Source organism: Furipterus horrens, unplaced genomic scaffold, assembly GCF_987537825.1.
Source record: "Furipterus horrens unplaced genomic scaffold, mFurHor1.1.pri manual_scaffold_1, whole genome shotgun sequence".
In the NCBI taxonomy this organism is placed as follows: Eukaryota; Metazoa; Chordata; class Mammalia; order Chiroptera; family Furipteridae; genus Furipterus; species Furipterus horrens.
Genome location: NW_028327171.1, coordinates 196408218 through 196429105, shown reverse-complemented (window position 1 = coordinate 196429105; position 20888 = coordinate 196408218). Strand labels below are relative to the sequence as shown.

The following is a 20888-nucleotide window of genomic DNA, read 5'->3' as shown; positions in this document are numbered from 1 at the left end:
CAAAGTCCAGGGTGCCCTTTGGCGGCGTGGGTCTCAGAATACCAGCCCCAACGCGCCCTGCTCCGCGGCCTGCAGGTGGCATTCGAGTCCTTCCACCATGAAAAGCCTTAGGCGAGCTAGGGGGCGCGGCCCCACCGCCTAGGGCGCAGAGTACGAGGCTCAGCAGATCACTCCCCCAAGTTCGGAAACCAGCCTTGACCCCCTTGCCCCGCCCACCACGGAGGGGTCGACACGCGGCGATTGGAGGCCTGGCGGGGGCGGGGCTCCGGGAGGTGGGCCGAGGGGGCAGGGCCGGGAGGGGACAAAGGCCGTGTAGAGGAAAAGCCTGCCCCGTCTGTTGGTTCGTGGGTTTCTCCTAGGCTGAGTCAGAAGCCGAAACAGCTGGGACCGGCTGGGATTGCCCGTGTTCGCACCTGTGAATTCGATCGTGTGAGTGCTCCCCCCGGTGCATCGCCAGCGCACCTTCCCCTGCAGGTAACCGCAGGCCGCGGGGGTGGTGACACTGGCCCCTGGCTTTGGGGGAGGCTCTAGTCTGCCAGGGGTTGAAATGGGGCAAAGGAAGAAAGCTCAGGTCTTGGGTATGGAGGGAGGAACTTAGCGACGAGTTCTGGTCGCAAGGAAGGGAAAAAGAAATTCAGGTGTTCCACGTGGGAAAGGGAAAGGGGGAGCAGCAGGGCGCCAAGTCCCTTAATGTGTAAAAGGCCGGCTCTTGGGCACGGAAAGATGAAATTGGGCGGCAGAAAGTTGTATGTTTTGAGAAATGGAAGCTCAGGTCTGCACGCGGAAAGCAAAATCTAGCGGTGGGAAGCTGCACAGACACGTAGAAGGCTAAGTCTTGCGTTTAGGCCCTAAACTTTAGGGGGAAGAAAACATGCGGCAGTGGGAACTGAATGCAAGGGAAGGTGGAAGCCCAGGACTTGGGCGTGTGCCGCGAACTCCGGCTATCGGGAGGATGCGTCCGCCTGGGGGGCGTGGAGGGGGAGGAGCCCCAGCAGCCTTTCGCGGTGGGGGCGCTATGGGGCTTGGAGACACCCGCCGCCGCCGGGATCTCGAGTTCCGGGGGAGGCGTTCCCTGGCCGGCTCAGAGCGCCCGTTTAAAGGTCCGGCATCGGAGAGGGAAGGAGCGGGCGTGGAGACCCGGAACGAGGAACCGAGCCAGTAGCGGTTGCAATTCTCTTGCACAACAGCCACAAGGACGTGTGCAGGCCAGGAGCCTGCAGGTCGCGTTGTCACCTAAGGACGTACAAACGGCAAGACCAGCTAACGGGCGACGATCCCGGGACGCACCCACGGACGCACCCTTCAGAGGGCAGGCGCAGGCGGAGATATTGGTGCTCCTGTAACCTTTATTTGAAAGGTGCCTGCAAACCTGAAACTGCCCTTCGCCACTCTGGGTTCCTTCCGCACAGTGGTTTAAACCAGATAAACCGGGCTGTCCAAATCCTCCTGACAGGAGGCGTTTGTATGTTGTCTTTTTATTCCCTGTTTCGTTTGGGTTTATTTTAGGAGATAAACTGCATTCAGCTGAATCTACAAGACTGAGAGGAGTTGGAGTGATTAGAAGTTGATTTGCTGTGGTAAGAATTAGCAATTTCTCCCCTTCCATATTTTCTTTGGTGTGGCAGTACTGCTTTTAATTGGACCTGGAGATCTTAGAGGCAGGCACTGCAAGGGAATGAGTCAGGAATATTTCCAGCCACAAGTTGCAACTCCTTCCTTACGTCTGTCAGTCCAGCGTCTTCTCTGCAAGAGACTATTTTTTTGCCCAGAAATTATTGTAGTTCATAAAAGAAGCTAAAAAAAAAACAGTGGCTAAAAAAATTGGGATTGAAGAAAATAATATTAAACAGGGTGAGCAGCTTTTTCTTTCTTAAATTACTCTGTCTTAGCCAAGGTTTATTTTTTAGAATTGCCCAAGTGTGTCAGTCAGAAGAATGGAATTCGGCTGCTCTTAGACAAAATGAACTGGCCTGTGGAAAAGTCCTTCCTTCTGAGGTTGGGATTTGGGTGGAGACAGAAATCTGAAGAGCCAAGTTAGACAAGTAAACCCAGTGGGGCCTAAAGCCCACCCCATGGAATTCAAATCTAAAAGAAATAAAATAATTTCCTACATTGTAGTAAGCCAGGGCCTCCCATAAAGCTTCCATTGTTCAGTTAAAAAGTGGTAAAATTTTAGTTAAGTAATGCAAGGAAAACCTAAACTGTTTCAGTTGTGCATTATGAATATAGAAAGACTACTGCACAAAACATGTACTTCAACTGAGAAGGAAACAACTAAAAAGATACCATCACTCAGTATTGAAATTTTAGGTGTGGTGTATAAACTTCTATTAATTCTATTTGCCATCAAGGAAAAAATACCCAAGTCAGAACTCCTGCACGATACTGTATAGGAATATGGCCATGGAAATGTGGTATTAATATCAAGATAAGCTTGCTGTCTAATTTTTGTTTTGTTTTGTGTTAAATACCAGAACACCTGTGACAGTGGCGTCAGTGTGACTGAATCATACACTTGAAGCTATACTATAAATTATACTTGAAGTTACAAATGGAAAGTAATTGACTCATTGCACACCAGTTTGTTCATTGTTTAAATTCTAGTTGAGTTCCAGATGGTTGCCTAGTAGTGGTCTAGGGAATCTCCTTAACACTAATAAGAAGCATTCTAGAATTTCAAATATGGGAAGTGAATATGGGCCTGGGGGTAGAAATACATCCTGGCTTGTCGCAAGAAACTAAGGCTTACTCTTTTCATTTGAAGGCCAAACTACGAGCTCAGCTTTTCAAGAGAGACTGTTTACAGGCTTCTTACCTAATAATTTTTCAAGTCCTCCTGACTTTTGCAATTCTCAGCGATAAATTCAGGGGAATAAAAGCAATGCTGTTGCTTTTCTTTGCAGTGCTGTTGCTGGGGGAAAATAGTTTCCATTAGAGCATCATGAAAGGGAACAGATACCTTTAGCAGGCTCAGGGCTTCCTCTGCCTTTTGGGGAACATGCATACGACATGGCCTTCCTTTCAGCCTCATAGTTTTGCTTCTTCTAAACGATGCACCCCTGCCCTCCCCTTTCTGAGAATCAGATGGATTTGTATTTGCTAACCTCACACGCTGTTCCTCAAAATAATATTTCTTCCAGGAATAATTCTGCTTGCCTGTGCCACACACTGGCCGCTTACCTTTGCCCATGAACAGCCAGAAGAACAGTACAGGAGTTGGGTTATGGAGGAAGAAGACAGGGACATCCTGGGGTCCTGAGCAGTGGCCGTGTATATACAGATTTCTCTAATTGAGAAATCACTTTTGTATTGAGCTCCACATCCTCAGTATCCAGTATTATCTCTAGGAGCACATAGTTCCACCGGAATTCCTCATCTTTCACTTTTAGGCTTAAAGTTCTTTAAACGTAAGATAAGTCATAAGAACTTGTCACATCTCCTCAAAGATATTTTAACCAAAACAGTCTCTTCAAAGTGGGGAGCTATTAGCACTCATCATTCTGCTCATCTTGAGGGCCCACTAAAATGAGGAGTTGAATAGAACTGGTCAAATAAGCATGATATTGTGGAAATAATCTTTTATAAGACAAACCAATAGTCACCAATAATGATTACCTTATTAAGGGCATGTGACAGGGCCAGGCTGCCTGATGCTCCAGCTGGGTGGCCTTGGGAGAACGCCTTTTCTTTTTATCAAAGTAAAATAGGAAAATAGTTTCCATCTTTCAGGGCTGTTGTGAGGGCTGGCTCAAACCACACAGGAAGCACATAACAATGCTTTATGCAGAGAACACACTCAATTTTAATAGTAAATGTAGTAATTATTAGTTTTGTATGCAGTTGTGCTATTATGAATTGTTCTTTTAGCAGTCAGCAAATGTTTATATTTTGTTTTTATACTATTGTAACAGTGCAGAAACTTTTATTTCTTTAATATGACCTTTTCTCTTCCCTTTTGATTTATAATGGCCTCACTGAGCACACTGATTCACCTTCCTCTTTCTCCCTTGCATGTCACTCTTAATTATTAAGCCCTCAGGAGAGTGAAGTTCTGGTCAGCATTCATCAATCTTAGGAACAAAGCCTCAGTCTCTAGACCACAGGACAGAGTCTCGGTTAAACTAAAGGTGACATCCAGACCCAGAAAAGCGGTGAAACCAGAAGAGGCAATGCCAGGGCTGACATGAGGACCAGATGCAGTGACCAATGACCCCCGACCCCAGTGCTGTCCAATCACAGAGACCTTAACCCTAACTCTCTTAGTCACCGTGATTAATTATTTCTCCCCTATATAACTCATCCCCTGAAAACCATCGGGAACCAGGTCTTTGGGCATTAGCTCACTTGTGACGCCAAGTGTGGGCTACTTTTTCAAGTAATAAACCCTCATGTAATAAGCCCTTACTTTCTTAGCTGCGAACTCCTGCTCCTTTCCTATTGGGCTTTGCTGGTACAGGCAAAAAGACCCCTTTAGACTGGTAACACTATAATGAAATAAATGATAAGATGTGTGTCTTCTCTTTTTTCTTTTTAAAGGTTTATTGAAGTCAAAATGTCTCAAAAAATCCGTGGTGGTTCTGTGGTAGAGATGCAAGGAGACGAAATGACACGAATCATTTGGGAATTGATTAAAGAAAAACTCATTTTTCCCTATGTGGAATTGGACCTTCACAGGTAAATGAATTAAGTGCCACTTGCAGCTCAAAGGCAGGGATACATACTGAGAAATGTGTGGTTAGGCCGTTTTGCTGTGCAAACATCACCGAGTGCACTTATACCAACCTAGATGGTACAACCTACTACACACCTAGTCTCTCTGATATAGCCTGTTGCTCTGTAGGGGAGGAAAAATCATTTTTCCTCCACCTTTCTGGGTTCTTGGCTGAGACATCCCTGTAATAAAATACAGATTAAAGAAAAAGACAAAAGTCTAATAATATTAATACGTATACCTTTTGTATACGTATTATCTTAAATATGGCTGGCTGAAGACAAAAGAAGATGTAGGTGGCAGGGTCAGTTACAGGAGGTTACCAGGAAAAGCACAGTAAACAGGGGTAAGGTGTTAGGCATATTTAAATCTTCCTCCTCTGCCTTCCTAAGAGTCTGGAGATGAGGTCATCCCCCTCTTCCTGGTACAACAGGGAGAAACCCTAAACAAATGGAGATTTCCCTTACAAATCTAAATGGATTTTACAAGGGGTACCTCTACTTGGCTTTTAGAGCTTCTCCCATGTCTGTTGTTTCTCAAAATTAGCCAGGCTAAAGTAGTCCTTATGCCAAAGAGACATATTTGGGGGTGACAAATTCTGTTCCCCTGCCACTCCTTAGCTACATACCTGTACTGACTACTGTAGGCAAGTGTAACAATGGTATTTGTGTTGCACTACAACGTTACGACTGCTAGAACAGGATTAGGTGATAGGACTTTTTATGGGACCACTTACATATGCAGCTCATAACTGTTCTCTACACAGCAAACTCAGAAAGTGTACTCTTGAGTGCTCTCAGGGTATAACTAGCTTTTTTACATACATACAGCTGTGTCTTGTGAATAAAGCTCTTGGGGGAGAGTGCCTGAGTAGATGCATCCGAATCTTCTGTTTTAAATTTAACATCACTAGATAAACTGAGCTTATTGTTCAGACAACAAGACGTATGATAGAAACAACTTGCTTCTCAGGTCTTTCCAAGCCTCTGTTTCCTGTAAAGGTTTTGTTTGTAGTAAATCAGTGGCCAAGAGTAGCACAAAGTAGTTTGTAGAAGGGAAAGTAATGGAGACATATCCTCTGTTAAACTAAATGTAGTTGACACAATTTTGTCTTTTCGAGCTCTATTTTCTTTGTACTTAAACGATGGACCTTTTCCCACTTTTATTCCTTCCCTTTTGCTCTTTTCATACAATTTTAGTACAGAAGGAGCCCTTGGAGTTATTTTAATAAAACACAGACCTTTCAGAAGTTCCCTTAAACCATTTCTGTCGTAAAGATTTGAGCCTTTGCCTTGTTAAAAGTCTTTAAAGACAGACATGAAAGTCTCTATGGAATTCTCTCACTGTTTTTCCTGTGTTTTTCATAAACCTGCTCATGCTTTTTGAACATCTAAACTAGGTAGAGACAGAATTTTTACAAGGGTGAAGTGACTGAAGACTGTCACATTTGAGCCAAACTACTGGTGACTGTAAGTGTGTTTGCCTTGACCCAGAATTACTCAACAGACTGTCCTGAGGACCTGTTATATTTACTTGGGTGTCGACATTTAATTTACACAGTGTCATTAAACACCCATTTTACTGTTAATAATATCTGTATTGCAACCAGGAGAAGGAGCAAATACCCCTGCAGAGGTCAACAATACAGGAAGAAGCATAAAAAGCATCATCCAAGTAGGTTAAAGAATCATTTTTACAGGTACTTTCCTGTTTCAGAACATTGCAAGGCACTAGGTGAGTTTGCAGAGTTCTTGCCAGTAGAATAACTTCGAGACATAAGGGGTTTTAAAGGACAGCCCTTAGGCCTAGAAAAAAGTTTCAATGGCTACAGACCAAAGAATTTTTCAAGGCTCAAAGAAGTTTTAAGTTGTTCTAAAATTGCTATTATTACATGATGGGTTCCTTTTGAGGGGAGTGGAGCAATTCATTTGTTTTCTTTTCTGGGGGCTGGACAGTGCTCAAGGCCATTTATTCTTTTCTCTTAGAAATGTTAAGAAGAGAAACAAATAATCCACGAATTTACTGCTAGTTTCTTCTGATGAGAAATGGCTCCAAGTCAGGAAAACTGCTGACCATACTCTTGTTTGAGTTGGGAGTAAACATTTGCAGATACTTAGCACTTCCTTTGCCAGAAGATAAGAGAGTCCGTGCTTTGTTATTCTTATGTGAATTATCTAAGGTCACAGCAGTCTGAAATTCTTTTTATTTGGAAATATGTTGAGATTACTACCTTTGTATTTGCATCAGGAGTTGGAATATCTAAGGAAACACTAGAAGTGAAAGGAGAAATCCAGAGGCCTCCTGGCTCAGCAAGTTATGAAAGCTGAAAAACTTTTTTAAAAACTTGGAGAACAAAATAGTCACATTACTGTTTTGTTTTTCCTATTTTCAACAAACTTTTATACTTTAGATAGAGCTTTACAATCATTGTCTCTGCGCTCTGAACAACCAGCATTGTTTTCAGCTCTGAATAACTAGTCTGAGTGTTGGTGTATATTAAACTGGCTCTCTGGGATATATAAAACTGTTGCTTGATTCTGTAACTTTTCCAGTAAACTGCAGGCCTGTATTCCAAACAAAGAGACTTGCCCAAGAATTAGGGAAAGGTTCATCATGTAACTAACTGGTAGTAATGAAAGGTTCGTTAGATTTTTGGCACTGAATGTCGCATCTGTAATTCCCACTGCTTTAGTTGTCAAATACAAGGAAAAAAACTTTGAACACTCCAACCTCTTTATTTTTAGAGCACAGTATTTACTAAGGAAAAACAAGGTGTTACTTAGCCTTGCATTTTTATGTTAATTGTGTGGAAGGAAGTCTGCAGAAGGGTTGCTCCAGTGCTGTTTTCTCTATAGGGTGAAAGCCAACAAAGCCTGGTGCTTTCCATTCAGTTTCCTTGTGGACAGCTCCCCCACCCCCACCCCCACCCCCGCTGCAGCACTGGAATCCGGGCCAGTGGTCCAGCCTCTCAGTGCTTTTTTAGTTGGCAGCCATTTTCTGTGTCTAGGGTGCATTCAAGCTGAAACTTGGCAGATTTAGGTACACTGAGAGCCTTCACTTTGTGCAGGGCACACTCTGCAGGCCATCGCCATGCAGAGATAGAGTGGCAGCACCCTCCGTCACCTATCAGTTTGTCTGGAAAGTTCCTCTTATGATTTTTCCCTCCCAGCTATGACTTAGGCATAGAGCATCGGGACGCCACCAACGACCAGGTCACCAAGGACGCCGCAGAGGCGATAAAGAAGTACAACGTTGGTGTCAAGTGTGCGACCATCACCCCCGACGAGAAGAGGGTTGAGGAGTTCAAGTTGAAACAAATGTGGAAGTCGCCAAATGGCACCATCCGAAATATTCTGGGTGGTACTGTCTTCAGGGAAGCTATTATCTGCAAAAATATCCCCCGACTTGTGAGCGGTTGGGTAAAACCCATCATCATAGGTCGCCATGCTTACGGGGATCAAGTAAGTCACATTGGCGTAATTTGGTTTTCCATTCTTTGTTCATGGCCTTTGGCTGCCCAGCAGTTCTGCTTTATATGTGTTGTATTCTGTCTTTTGGTGACTACTCCCATTAAACAAAGCTCCCAGTTCAGAAATGCATGTAAGTATATCTATCTTTACACATTTAGATAGAGGAAAATACAGAAAGGCACCCATCTCAACACAGATGATTTTCCTCAGAGACTTTTTTTTCCCTTTGATCTTTTTATCAAGTTAAATCACATAATGCTGACACTTTTGTATGGATAATTTCCGATGCTTCAACCAAATCAGTAGTACTCAAACCCTGGCTCTAAAAGGATCCCTTTATAGGTTTTTTTGGTGTTTGTTTTATTTTGCTGTTTTTCTTCTAATGTGTTTCTTTGTTTTAATTCCAATGGTTGAGACCCACCTTATACCAGCTGAATCAGAATTCCATGGGATTCAGGCATTTTAAAGCTCCCCACGTGATTCTAATGTGCAGGCAGGGTTGAAAACCACCAAAGATTATCTGAAACGTGATCATTTCATACAGAAAAGGAAAAACTGACTCAGTAGTTGAAAAACCATTTTTTCCTAGTTGGAAAAGAAAGTTGTTTCTGTACTTCTGTACAAGTAGGCTGGTTGCCAAATTAAACAGAAAACTAGCCAACTAAACAAAATCAAAATTCCTTGTTAAAACAGGCATTCAGACTTTCATAGAAAGCAACTTATGTCTTAAAAGACCCTGAAAAAACAAGAGTCCCTACTTCTGAAATTCAGAGGTTTTGATGTAGCAGTCCTTATAAACTGTCTGGCCAGGGCAGACCACTCTCTGTTCCTGGGGACAAGGTCACCAGTCAGTCCGTGAGGGGTAGTTCCCTTTGTTCTATCCTGTGACTCAAACCATCCCTTCGTCCTGGCCAGTCCCTTCACAGGTACCTCCCAGAGGCCCAGGAGAGGAATTGTAGATGGGGTGCTGCAAACTGCCTTAATTCTGGGAACCCCACTCTTAAGTTCTTAGGAGTTGAGCATTGTTGGGTTTTTTTTTTTGTCCATTTAAAAAAAAAAAAATTACTATTTTGGCATCAATTGCCTGAAAGAATAATCCTACTATTTATTAAAGTCCAGATTGAAAATTCCAAACCTCTGGTTGATTCCCTGGTCATTTGAAAATGCATAAACATCTACAAAGCATGTATGGTGCTCTGGTGCCTCAGTTTCTTCCTCCTGAGGACTGGGAATAAAATACCATAGTAAAGGACTTTATATGTCAGAAGTGTTCTGCATAGAATAGTGTTGAACCTTTGTTCTTATCTGGCAGCTCTTTTACCGGCGGTCATTAGTATAACTCTACTCATAAACAACCAAGGGGCTGGCTGGCATCTGCTCGTACCTGATTCTGAAAGTCTTTTCTAAGTCGTTGAAGAAGGTACGATGCAGCAGAGGTTTAGCAGATGCCTAGTGCAGGCTGGGCACATTTTTCCACCAGAGTAGCTTCATGCCCATGAGAGAGATGGCTCTCCTCAGATGGCCCTTTCCTGAGGGTCACCTACCTGTCGCAGCTGCTTCTGGAATGATTCATATAGACAAGTCCTAGGCCGGGCATTAGTAGTGATGGTAATCATGAAGAGATTAAACTCTGAACATCTAAGGACCAGATCTCAAGTCTTTCGATTCTAGATGCCTTATTTCCACAGCATCACAGTTCCTTCCTTGTAAGACTGATAGAAGAATCAAATGAGGTAATAAGATGATACTAGTTAATCGCTTAAAGCATTTGTCCTATAGTGAGGACAAGGCATTAGCTCTTTATCATCTTCAATACTACAACTAGAATATTATCACCTTGCTATGGGAAGACTTCCCTGTGGTCTCTTCCTCTGTCATCCTGTAGCATTGTTTATGCCCACTTGGGATGTTTGAAAGCCCTTCCGTTGCTTTTCACTTTCATATGTCTTTCTTAAGTCATAAGCTTCCTGAGGGAAAAGGCTTTGTTAATTCTCTCTCCTCTGTATATCTGTGCCCAGAAAACTGCTCTGTGCGTGGTAGGCACCCAATAAACACCGATTTTTAATGTGTACTGTCTTGACACGAATTGACTTCAGGAACTCTCGGGACCACTTTGTCCCATCTCTAAAATAAAAGAAGGTTGAGCTACGCTGTCCTGTTTGTCTAGGTGTCTTCCAGCTTTTCTATGTTTTTATTTTTTCCCATTCTTGTAATACCTGTTGGAATAATTGCTGGTTTCTTTTAATACCTGCTCCCCTTCTGCCCCCAACCTACACAGTACAGAGCAACTGATTTTGTTGTCCCTGGGCCTGGAAAAGTAGAGATAACCTACACACCAAGTGATGGATCCCAAAAAAAGACGTACCTGGTACATAACTTTGAAGGTATGTAATTAAAATTCATCGTGATCATTTTTTTATAGATCACTTAGACATCATTATTCCTGGTTGTTTGAAGTTAGTTGTGTGGCCGCCTAAAAGCACATCCTCAATCTACGCAACATAAGTACAGGAACTAAAAGCTGATTAAAAAGTAGTCGGCTTCCCTGTTTTCCTGTGGCGTGAATAAAGACCCAGAAGGGATTAGCCACTTAATTGGAAATGCAGATAAGGCAAAAAACGAGTTAAAAATTAGGCATTTCTCTTAAAACACAAGGGGAAGATTGGCAAGAATCTGTTGTGTACAAATTATATAAATTAAATATTCATAACTCCAAATCATTTGTCACATAATCCTACCCTCTGCTCTGATAAAGTTTGTATTTTAAAGAATGGTCGTGTTATATATATTTACAGAAATGTTCTTCTTGCCCATCTGAGTATTTATTCTGTGGAAGTAGAACATTAGTTGTTTTTTTTTTCTTTTTTTTTCCTTGCCTTTTCTTGCCCTCCACCCTGCCATTTCAAAAGGTCTTAAGGCAAATTCCTCTCAAAACAAAGGACCCTCTTTCTCCACTATTGAAGTTGTTGAAAGCACTCACACAGACAAAAACTCAAGTTGCCTAGCTTTTGTTTTCCTTGACTCTTCTAAATAATATCATGTTAATGGAACTTAATTCTGCCATTTTCAGCACCTTTCACATCCTGAGCAGCAGGTGGCCCTGGTCAGTGGCATGGATTCAAGTCCTGTCTTTCAGTAATAACAGTTCAACTAACAAGAGTTGTGAAACACCAGTGATTACATTTAGCATAGCTTTTTCTACTGATGACAGTGTGACCTTTCAGGACCCTCCAGGGAATGAGGAGAACTTTCATTCTCTGGCTGAGGATTGAGTGCACACTTAGAGTTTAAAATACGTGTTTGAAAATTTTAAAGTATCACAAGACAGTTTTTAAATTATTCACCCTTTTTTTAGTATATTTCTAGTTTATATCAGGAGTTTTTGCTATTTCAGTATCTTCAGGATCCATATTTTTCTCGTATCTATTGATGCCTTTGCAAAACAAGTTAGGATGCCCTTATCTAGAACTGACTTTCCTCTTGTTATGTGCCCCAGAAACTCATGGAATATTTATGTTGGAAGCCTGGTTGGGACTTAGTGAAGCCTTGACTTAGACATGGGAGCTGGGAATTGGGTGGCTTGCTGGTGGTGGATGGATTTGAACTTGACACAACTATATCCCATTTACCTTTCTCTTTTTTATTTCTCTCTCATTGATGTACCCCCACAGAGGGTGGTGGTGTTGCCATGGGGATGTACAATGAAGATAAGTCAATCCAAGACTTTGCACACAGTTCTTTCCAGATGGCTCTGTCTAAACGTTGGCCTTTGTATCTAAGCACCAAAAACACTATTCTGAAGAAATATGATGGGCGTTTTAAAGACATCTTTCAGGAGATATATGACAAGTAACTACAGTTTTTTTTTTCTTCTTTTTTCTCAAGCTGGCATTTACAGTATAAAATATGCATCCTTATCCTTTTGGTCCTGGGACAAATTAAGTGAAAACCATCACTGTCTCTTAAAGACAAGAATAAAACATATTTAATAGAAGTGAAACAAAATCACTCCTAAGTTGCTTTTCAAAGGTAAATGAGTTCTCCAAAAAGGGTCTCACATTAATTTTTTTTTTTTTTCAGAATGAGAATTATGTATTGTTTGAAGAAGGTACCCTGTTAGTAATAGAAAGTTCTAATTTTTCAAGTGTGTGAATGAGTTTCTGAGTCGGGCCCATTTCTGTTCTTTCTGAAACCCATTATTGTGATTTAAAACCCTGCTGTAGTGTAGTCTCTGGAACCAGAGTCTGCATTTATAACAACTTCAGATACAACGACATGTGAGCATGTGTTAAATTCTAAGACAGGTGTGAGTGTTCAGGCCAGGGCACAGATTTTCGATCTCCTTAGTGAGGTATTTTAATTCCTCTTCCCACTGCCCATCTATTTTAAGCCTGGAAGCTGTCCTAGTTTCCTGAATGATACCAAGCAGTAGAATAGTCTCTCCCCCCACCCCCCACCCCTTATTACAGTCTTAAAATAAGCTGTATCTCAAGAATCTGCTCAGTAGTATACTGAAAACTGGTAAAGCAGTACTTGGGAAACTACTGTCTTGCTTAATTTTCACATCCCTCCAGAGTGGGTCAAATCACCCTTACAAATGGGGAAATTGGGTTCCACAGCTAGAAAACGATTGGGCAGGGATGTGAGCCCATGTGTCAGATGCCCAAGTTTGTGCTGCTTCTGCTAAAAATGCTGCTTCCATGCCCTTCCACCGCCCCCTTGCCTTTCCCCCTTGGAGAAGCATATGATTTCCCTAACAAACCCAGCTTTCCTCTTGTTCCTGTTCTTTCCTCTCCTTTCCCAGGCAGTACAAACCCCAGTTTGAAGCCCAGAAGATCTGGTACGAGCATCGGCTCATCGATGACATGGTGGCCCAAGCCATGAAGTCAGAGGGCGGCTTCATCTGGGCCTGCAAAAACTACGACGGTGACGTCCAGTCAGACTCCGTGGCCCAAGGTGAGGAGCCGGAGGACCCAGGCGAGGCGGAGCCTGCCCTGCGGCAGGGGGCGGTGCCCGGTGGTTTTTGGTTCAGGAAGAAGGATTCTTTCCGTAGCCCCTTTGTTTGTAAAAATCATGCAATGTTAGTGCTACCAGGCTCCAGGTCCCTCTTCTCGCTGCCAGATGAGGAAGTGAAGCTGTGACTGGGGAAGCTGCTCCGCAGGGTCACGCAGGGAGTAACTCCATAGGTTGAGACTCTTGGCTCCAGCCTTGCATGTGCTAACACAGTTTATTTCTCAGCATTCTTCCCACTCGGAGTTTCAGTGCCTCCAACAGATAGTCTAGTCGCTAGTCTAGTCACCTGGCCTGAAAATCACTGCCTTTCCCTACCTTGATTTCCACTCTGAGAATGTGAAAAGCTAGGTCACTCGGCAAGGAAGGGATAAAGTGAGGGGCCTAGGCTAGACTCTCCCAAAGAGCTCATTCCTTTATTAAAAAAAAAAAAAAAAAAAAAAAAAAAGATTCTAAATGTTTATTCCCCTAATAACATAGCCTCAAAATAAATGAAGCAGGAAGGTAGAACGGAATTTTGAAATCATTTACCTAAACCAACTGCTTTCTTTTTTTTTTCTATTTCCCTCTCTCCCTTCCTTTTTATTTCTTCCTCTTCTTTATTCTTCTCTTCCTCCTCCTCCTCCTCTCACAAATGAAGAAACCAAGGCCGGTGGTGCAGTATTGTAGAGGAACACATCCAGTGAGCAGTGAGCTGGGTGTAAGATCCAGGTCTTCAGACTTCTTATCTAGAGCCCTTCCCTGTTCACTGCACTTGACTGATCTTGAACAACCATAAACAAACAGACGACTAGATAGAAAACAGACACCAGAAAGGATTTCTTGACAGTTGATTGGCAACAGCTAGCCCAGAAGCCAAACAAAAGGTTGAAAAGAAATCCAGGAGCTCATTCATCTGGCAGTGGGTAGTAGTCATGCCCTTTCTGCCAGCCCTGAAGGCTGTTCTGGTGCTATGGAAAACACGTGTGTTCCCTGCTTAGCTTTAAACACAAAGGAATTGAGCAAAAAAGCCCAGGACTGCCCTAGAACTTCAGAAACCAGGGGCTGCATTTCCAGTGTAGGCGATAGAAACTCCTTCCCTTGATTTACTCAGCACCAAGTTGCCCTTCAATTTCAGTGACCATGACAACTGTGTCAACTTGAAACATCCCTGATGAATGTTTTTGTCAACTTTAAATGATGTTTGCTTTTCCCAGGAATTACTACCTTTTCTTTCTCTTATGAAAAAGTTAAGCACCTCTTATCAGTTTTAAAGTCAGTAGGTCAACCCAGTTAAAAATCACTTTTATGTCAGAGGAACGAGTTCCACAGCTTTTGGCTCTCCTGTTGCTCTAGCTCCTTACATGCAGTGGAGGGAGGAGTGTTGCTTTGTGATGGCTCTGGTGGGTAAGGGAAAGTCCATGTAATCAGAGTTTTCGATAAGGGACTGGAGTCGTGTCCTCCCGGCAACAAGAAAGAGTATTGGGAGCAATATTTCAAATGTAAATGTCAAGTTAGAGAGGTTCAAAAGACTTTGAAATAGGAGTTGTGAAGGGCAGTGTCCAATAGCACGCTGATAAGATACCTGGAACTGAGGCTGTCTGGGCAGAGCCTAGAGATACATGTGACCTCAAGGCAGCTAAACAGATTAAAAGGAGGCCAAGCTGTCCTCGCATTATTCTTCTCTAGAGGCGTGAACTACTTTGGACTCACTTCACTTAGGTCTTCAGTGGTACCAGCTAGTGTCCCATAGCATTAGTAGATAAACTCCCCATGGAGAGGGAAATATCCTACACGCCTATCAATAAATATTTGAGAGTTAGCTGAAGCCTCAGACCAACACAATGATGTGAAAGGAGCCAGTAACCCCACACAGAAATTTATAACTGTATCAAAGACGAGTTTTAAAAAATTGTTTATGTTTACTTACTCTCAGACCATTATAAATTTGCGTTAACTCCATGGGTGCCTTTGGGAGATTGCGAAAATGGAAAACCATGTTCTTTGAAATCAAGTGTAAAAGAGTGATAGAAGAAAAATTGACTGTATGGACTTAGGACTTGTAATAGTGTTTCCCTGAATAGGAAACTGCAGAATAGAAGTATTTTGGTGGGGCTGCTAAAGAGAGTAAGGGCAAGTGGGATGTTCTTAGATCCATCCCATCCTATCTTTAACCTGCCTTTTCTTACCAGCCCAGAGAGTCTGAGAGCAGCTTGATGGCAGAAGACAAGTCATTAATCTTTTGTTTTCCCAAAACAGTAAAGCATCTGCCCATACAAATAACAGTAATATATTGAGCTCTTACTCTGTGGCAGGTGCTATTCTAAGGAATAAATAAGCTTCACATCTTTATTCATGAACATATGTCTATTCATCGAATTCTCACCACAAGCCAGTTAAGTGGGTGTTTTATTATTTCCATATTATAGGTAAGAAAACTGAGCCGCGGTAGCTAGAAAGTCACAGAACCAGGGTGGAATACAGGCGGTCAGACCCTGAGCCCTTCATCAGGGGGGCAGGAAAAGTGCAGCCTTTGCAGACTCTGTCTCTGAGATCTGGAGCAGAGACCCAGCTTTCTACATGGCGGAAGGATTATTGATGCTTGTTTTGTTTACCATGACCTGTGAAGATTTAAGTCATTTGCTTTCATGCAGTTGAAGCCAATACTTCATGCTCTGCCACTTACAGGTTATGGTTCTCTTGGCATGATGACCAGCGTGCTGGTTTGTCCAGATGGCAAGACGGTAGAAGCAGAGGCTGCCCATGGGACGGTAACACGTCACTACCGCATGTACCAAAAGGGACAGGAAACATCGACCAATCCCATTGGTAAGATAGAGTTTACCTGCTACACTGATTTCCAGCCAGAGTGGAGACCTCATAAAGGGACCCAGACATGTTCCTTCAGCTACCAGATGCTTTGTGTATAAAATTCCTGCCAAACAGCTGATTTGTTCCACTAATAAGCGCTGTTTTCATATGCTTCTTAAAATATACACAATATGTGCTTTCCCACTTAGTGTGATAATACCCATTACAGAAGAGCATGTGAACAAGAGGGCTTTCCCTTCTCTGATGTAGTGAAATGTCACATGTGGCTAAGAATCTAAAAGCCACATGAATAGGTCTTTCTACTCCAGCTTTAAGGATAGCACATTAAAAAGATATTACAGCCTGAAAAGAGGAGGGAAGACCAACATAGACAAGCGACAGAATAGATCGTGACCTTCTGCAAATTAATAAATGTCTTAAGCATCAAGAGCTCATTCCACACCATTAAAATGTGCTTCCTCAAAGCTCTCACAAACCCCAAAACATTCCTTCTACAAAAATGCAGATTTTTAAAAGTTTCTATTCAGTAAGATATCTCTAACTCCTAAAATTTAGAGTGCATGTGAGTAGCATCTGATGTAGTCAGTCACCTAAATTTTAAAAACTCCCTATTTGGGGGAACATTTTGGAATATGTCTGGCTGGTATGACTGAAGTGTGTGTGCTTGGTTTTTTCTTTTTTCTCTCTCCTTTAGCTTCCATTTTTGCCTGGACCAGAGGATTAGCCCACAGAGCTAAGCTGGACAATAATAAAGATCTGGGCTTCTTTGCAAAGGCTTTGGAAGAAGTCTGTGTTGAGACCATTGAGGCCGGCTTCATGACCAAGGACTTGGCTGCTTGTATTAAAGGTTTACCCAAGTAAGTATAAGATTCCATGAGCTCTATGGTCAAATTGCCACTTATCCTCACTGGGCTCAAAACAGCAGTGCTTTTTTTGGGAGTATATGACTTGTTATTATTCATCACCTAGTTCAGGGGTCAGCAGACACAATCTATAAATTGCCAGATAATAAAGATATCAGGCTTTGTGGCATGTACAGCCTTTTCAAAACTAAGCAGCCATTGAACTTTGTCTCTGTGGCATGAAAGCAGTCGTAGATTATTAGCTTCTATCTAATGGGTGTGACAGCACTTCAATCAGACTATGTACAAAACTAGGCTGCGGCCTGGATTAGGTCCGTGGGCCAAGCTGTAGGCTGCTGACCGATGATCTAGTTGACAGTCACTGGGTGACAGGGTTCCATTTAATTTAACAAGAAAATTATAGACAGAAACAAAGGAATCGCCTAAGGCTATTTTATTCCACCCTTGTATATTTTTTTCAATTTACAGATCAGAAAAGTAAGCAACACAGGTATTAGATGCCAACTTGGTCATAGTCCTTTCCTTAAGTATCTATACCCAGCAGTCAGACAGTTGGGGGGCCATGCATATTACACCGGATTTTTCTGAGAACATGGTAAACTGTATCCCAGCTGGATTAGTTCTAATCAGAGACTCCACCCTCAATCACTGTTGACTTATCTGCAGAAACACCACTAAAGTTTTAACGCCAATCCCTTGTTCCAGCTGTGTGTCTTCAGAGTTCTCAGTTAGGGTCAGTATACCCCAGGATATACTAAATCACTACATTTTTCTTATCTTAAATTTCCAGCAAAAAATAACATCCTTATTGGTGTGGTACCTTTGTAGCCTATTTGAATAGGCACACATCAGCAGGATTGTGTTAGCTAATCCATTGTCATTTTTTGTTTTTAAGTGTGACACTTACAGAAATAAGATCATTAAAAAAAAATTTAAGGACATGTGACAGTTTGTGTGGATGTGGGTAAAAGCATGGCATACCCTGAATAGATTTTGTTTTTTTGTAAGAAGCAGGATGGCATGGCGGGGAACCTGCCGTGAATATGTGCGTGGCTCAGACTGAAGCTGCCCGGAGCCTAGGTCAGCCCCTTGACCCGTGGCACAGTTACCAGCCCCAGACTTGCATCTTGTTAGCATGAATCAGTTTTCTTCTAGAAATAAATAGACGGCTGCTTTAGGTAGCATTTCTAGGACTTTTTATCTACCTGCTACAAATCAAACTAAATTGTCTTCTTTCCTTTTTCGTCCTCTTTTCAGCGTGCAGCGTTCCGACTACTTGAATACATTTGAGTTCATGGACAAACTCGGAGAAAATTTGAAGATAAAACTAGCTCAGGCCAAACTTTAAGGTCATTCCTCGGCTTAGGAGGACAGCTGTTTTTTTGGTAACTAGGTCCACTGGTTTACATTTTTCTGTATAACACTCAAGGGAAGGGCAAAATCAATTTTGTAATGTTTTCGGAAGTCAGAGTTTATCTTTTCTATAAGTTTACAGCCTTTGTCTTATTCATACAGTTATGCCACTTCTAGAACGTGGCCGGGGACTTTTTAAATTTAAATTTTATTTTCTACTAGTAGCTCAGGAATTACCTTAGTGCTGATTCATACTCACCGTCAATTTTTTTCATGTTCCAATGTAAATGACCAAAATGAAGAGTGCTTGAATGGTAGAACTACAGCCATAGTTTTGGTCCCTAGTATTGTGTAAAGTAGAAATTGGCTCCCTTCCCCACTTTTCATGGCCTGGGCCCTGGGTGCTGTGGCTGTAACTGGTGTCCCATTATGTGAGGTACAGGTGTACCTTAAACTTGCACAAGACTTGGAATGAAAAACATGGGTGCAACTAAAACGTGTGGGAGACACAGCGGTCATTTGTGTAAAGAGCTCTAACTGAATGTTTCGAAATGTTAAATATTTTTGAGGCCACTGGAGAGTTTGGAATCCAGAACAAATACTACCTGGGAGTTTGTCCTCTCTGTCTGTCTTCTCCTACTGGCCTTCTGTGGCCTAAATGTTATGCTACCCTGAACAGCATATTTTATTCAAGTGCAATAATACAAGCTGCACTTTTTTTTGACTTCCAGCCTGTTTTATTTCCTTTATACAAGTGTGATTTTTCAGAAGCTGATTATAAACACTATTCTAGTCTGTTCTTCATCTAAACTTTTATTCATTGTAATTAAACTTAAGTACTAATGGCTAATCTGAGTTTTTATTTCTCTGGGGTACTTTAGTTGCCAGGCGCCAATGCCAGGTCCCAGCCATAGGAATTTGATTTTGAAAAGCCTCTGCCCTCAGGGAGTTTACTGTGAGGAAGATGGGTAACTAAACAGACAGTAAGATGTGGATCCCACAGTGAAAAAGAAAGGAGACTAAAGACAGAACAAATTGGGTAACTGTGGAATATTAGGGCATTGAGTCTATGCACATGCTGAGGAATTTAGGATTATTCTGTAAGTTAATAGGGAGCCAGCGAAGGCTTAAGGACATGACATGATCATTTTTTCATTTTAAGAAATAGCACTGTGGGATTGCCTGTGAGGGAGTGTGCTCAGGGCAGGGGAAAGTAATGGCAGAAAACTGGGACAACTCTACTAGAACAACTTTTTAAAAAGCAGTAGCGCTCTGGACAGCTTTTATGAAGAACGAGTAATGGTGGAGGGAGGGAGAGGAGTGGCGGGAACAGTTGGGTAAGGACGACCACTATGAGGCTATTGCAGTATTTCAGATGCAGAAGGATGAAGATGTGAACTGAACTCACAGTGACACTGAGAATGGCGAGAATGGTGTTGATCCTGAGAAAAAGTGGGATTGATGGGTGTTGGTGAGTCCCAGGAGAGGAGGGGATTGAGGAAAGGGAAGAAGTCAGGTTTCCTAAGTGTCCAGCTGCATACGCGGAGACAGGCTCGTCCACCACCCAGCAGCATCAGTGTACGGTGTTAAGGGGACGCAAATTGAGACATTGAGAGGAGGTTTGATCAAGCTTCCACAAAGCATCAGTGACTGTTTTGGTCTAGAACCCAGGAATCCTTATAGCTGTGCAAGGTCTCTTTATACTATACCTGCCCATTTTCAGGTTTAAATGGAAGAAGAAAGCGTCACATGGAACAAAATGATGGCATTGGATTGGATGATCTTAAGTAGATCCTTTATCACTCACAAATATCCTGGGAGTTGATCGGATGAGTTTTTGTGGCAGCAAAGCCCTGCTCCAATATGAGATTCAGCATTTATCCAAGAACCAATGTTCTAAAATAATCAGCAGATGAATAGCTGCTGACCAATGTATTCAGAAACTAATGGTTTATTTTGTAACAACATCAAGGTCAGAATTGTTGACCCGGAGAATGACTGCTGCTTAGCCTAATACGACAGGATCCTGGAACACACAAGAGTGGAGAGTTCTGTAACAGGCTTCAAGATTCTCTAGATTGCAAGCACTGTTCCTTAAGTGGAATTTTTAACAAAATATTTGAAATTGAAACTTAGCAATTAGAATCACATCTACGCTGTATTCTTGCCTAATACAGTCAGTCTTTCTGGGATTTTCCTGACAAGTGATTTTCCATCCTCCATTTGAGCACTTACATAATAAAAATTTCCCCCAAATTAACGCTCTTGTCTTCCTCTTAAAGGAGATAAGATTAGAAACTAACATAAAAATATTAAAGAAGAGAGTATATAACTATTGATTTAAACATTGTACGTTCATCACCTTTTTTAGAGGTTTTATTTCACAGTCCCTATTTTCAATATTAGGGAGAATGTAGCATCCAAATTCCTCTGAAAAAGAAACTTCAACAACTGAATTCGGTTGGGATCACAGACTCTGAAAGAAGTGAATTTTGCAAACAATGTAACATTTAATTCTGATATTTCAAATTTACAGAAAAATTATAAAAATAGTATGAAGAACTCCTTTATCAGTTTTTAACATTTGCACCATTTGTGTCTCATTTTCTGTCTTCCTCTCTTCATACACGCACAGTGAACCAGTTTAGAGTAATTTGAAGACATCGTGCC

General features: G+C 42.1%; 1 protein-coding gene across 5 annotated transcripts; it reads left to right on the top strand.

Moving 5' to 3' along the window:
• Positions 1-292: 292 nt before the first annotated feature.
• IDH1 (isocitrate dehydrogenase (NADP(+)) 1) lies at positions 293-19073 on the top strand. Of its 5 annotated transcripts, XM_090283010.1 has the most exons (11): positions 293-474; positions 1101-1357; positions 1507-1577; positions 4537-4674; positions 7881-8172; positions 10460-10565; positions 11853-12030; positions 12986-13137; positions 15859-15999; positions 16697-16859; positions 18123-19073. In XM_090283010.1, the coding sequence occupies exons 4-11, from the start codon at positions 4553-4555 to the stop codon at positions 18211-18213; spliced, it is 1245 nt and encodes a 414-aa protein (XP_090139136.1). In that variant the 5' UTR covers positions 293-474; positions 1101-1357; positions 1507-1577; positions 4537-4552; the 3' UTR covers positions 18214-19073. The 5 variants fall into 5 exon arrangements, with proteins under 5 accessions (XP_090139136.1, XP_090139143.1, XP_090139130.1 ...); XM_090283017.1 differs by lacking the exon at positions 1101-1357 and having other exon boundaries at positions 293-429; XM_090283004.1 differs by lacking the exon at positions 1101-1357.
• The last annotated feature ends 1815 nt before the right edge of the window (positions 19074-20888 follow it).

Bases quoted from the DNA above. Each gene is read 5' to 3' on its own strand.
- IDH1 (XM_090283026.1), top strand. From the start codon at position 4,553: ATGTCTCAAAAAATCCGTGGTGGTTCTGTGGTAGAGATGCAAGGAGAC. The intron at 12,031-12,985 runs GTAACTACAGTT...CTCCTTTCCCAG, and splicing joins TTTCAGGAGATATATGACAA to GCAGTACAAACCCCAGTTTG. The intron at 16,000-16,696 runs GTAAGATAGAGT...TCTCTCCTTTAG, and splicing joins AACATCGACCAATCCCATTG to CTTCCATTTTTGCCTGGACC.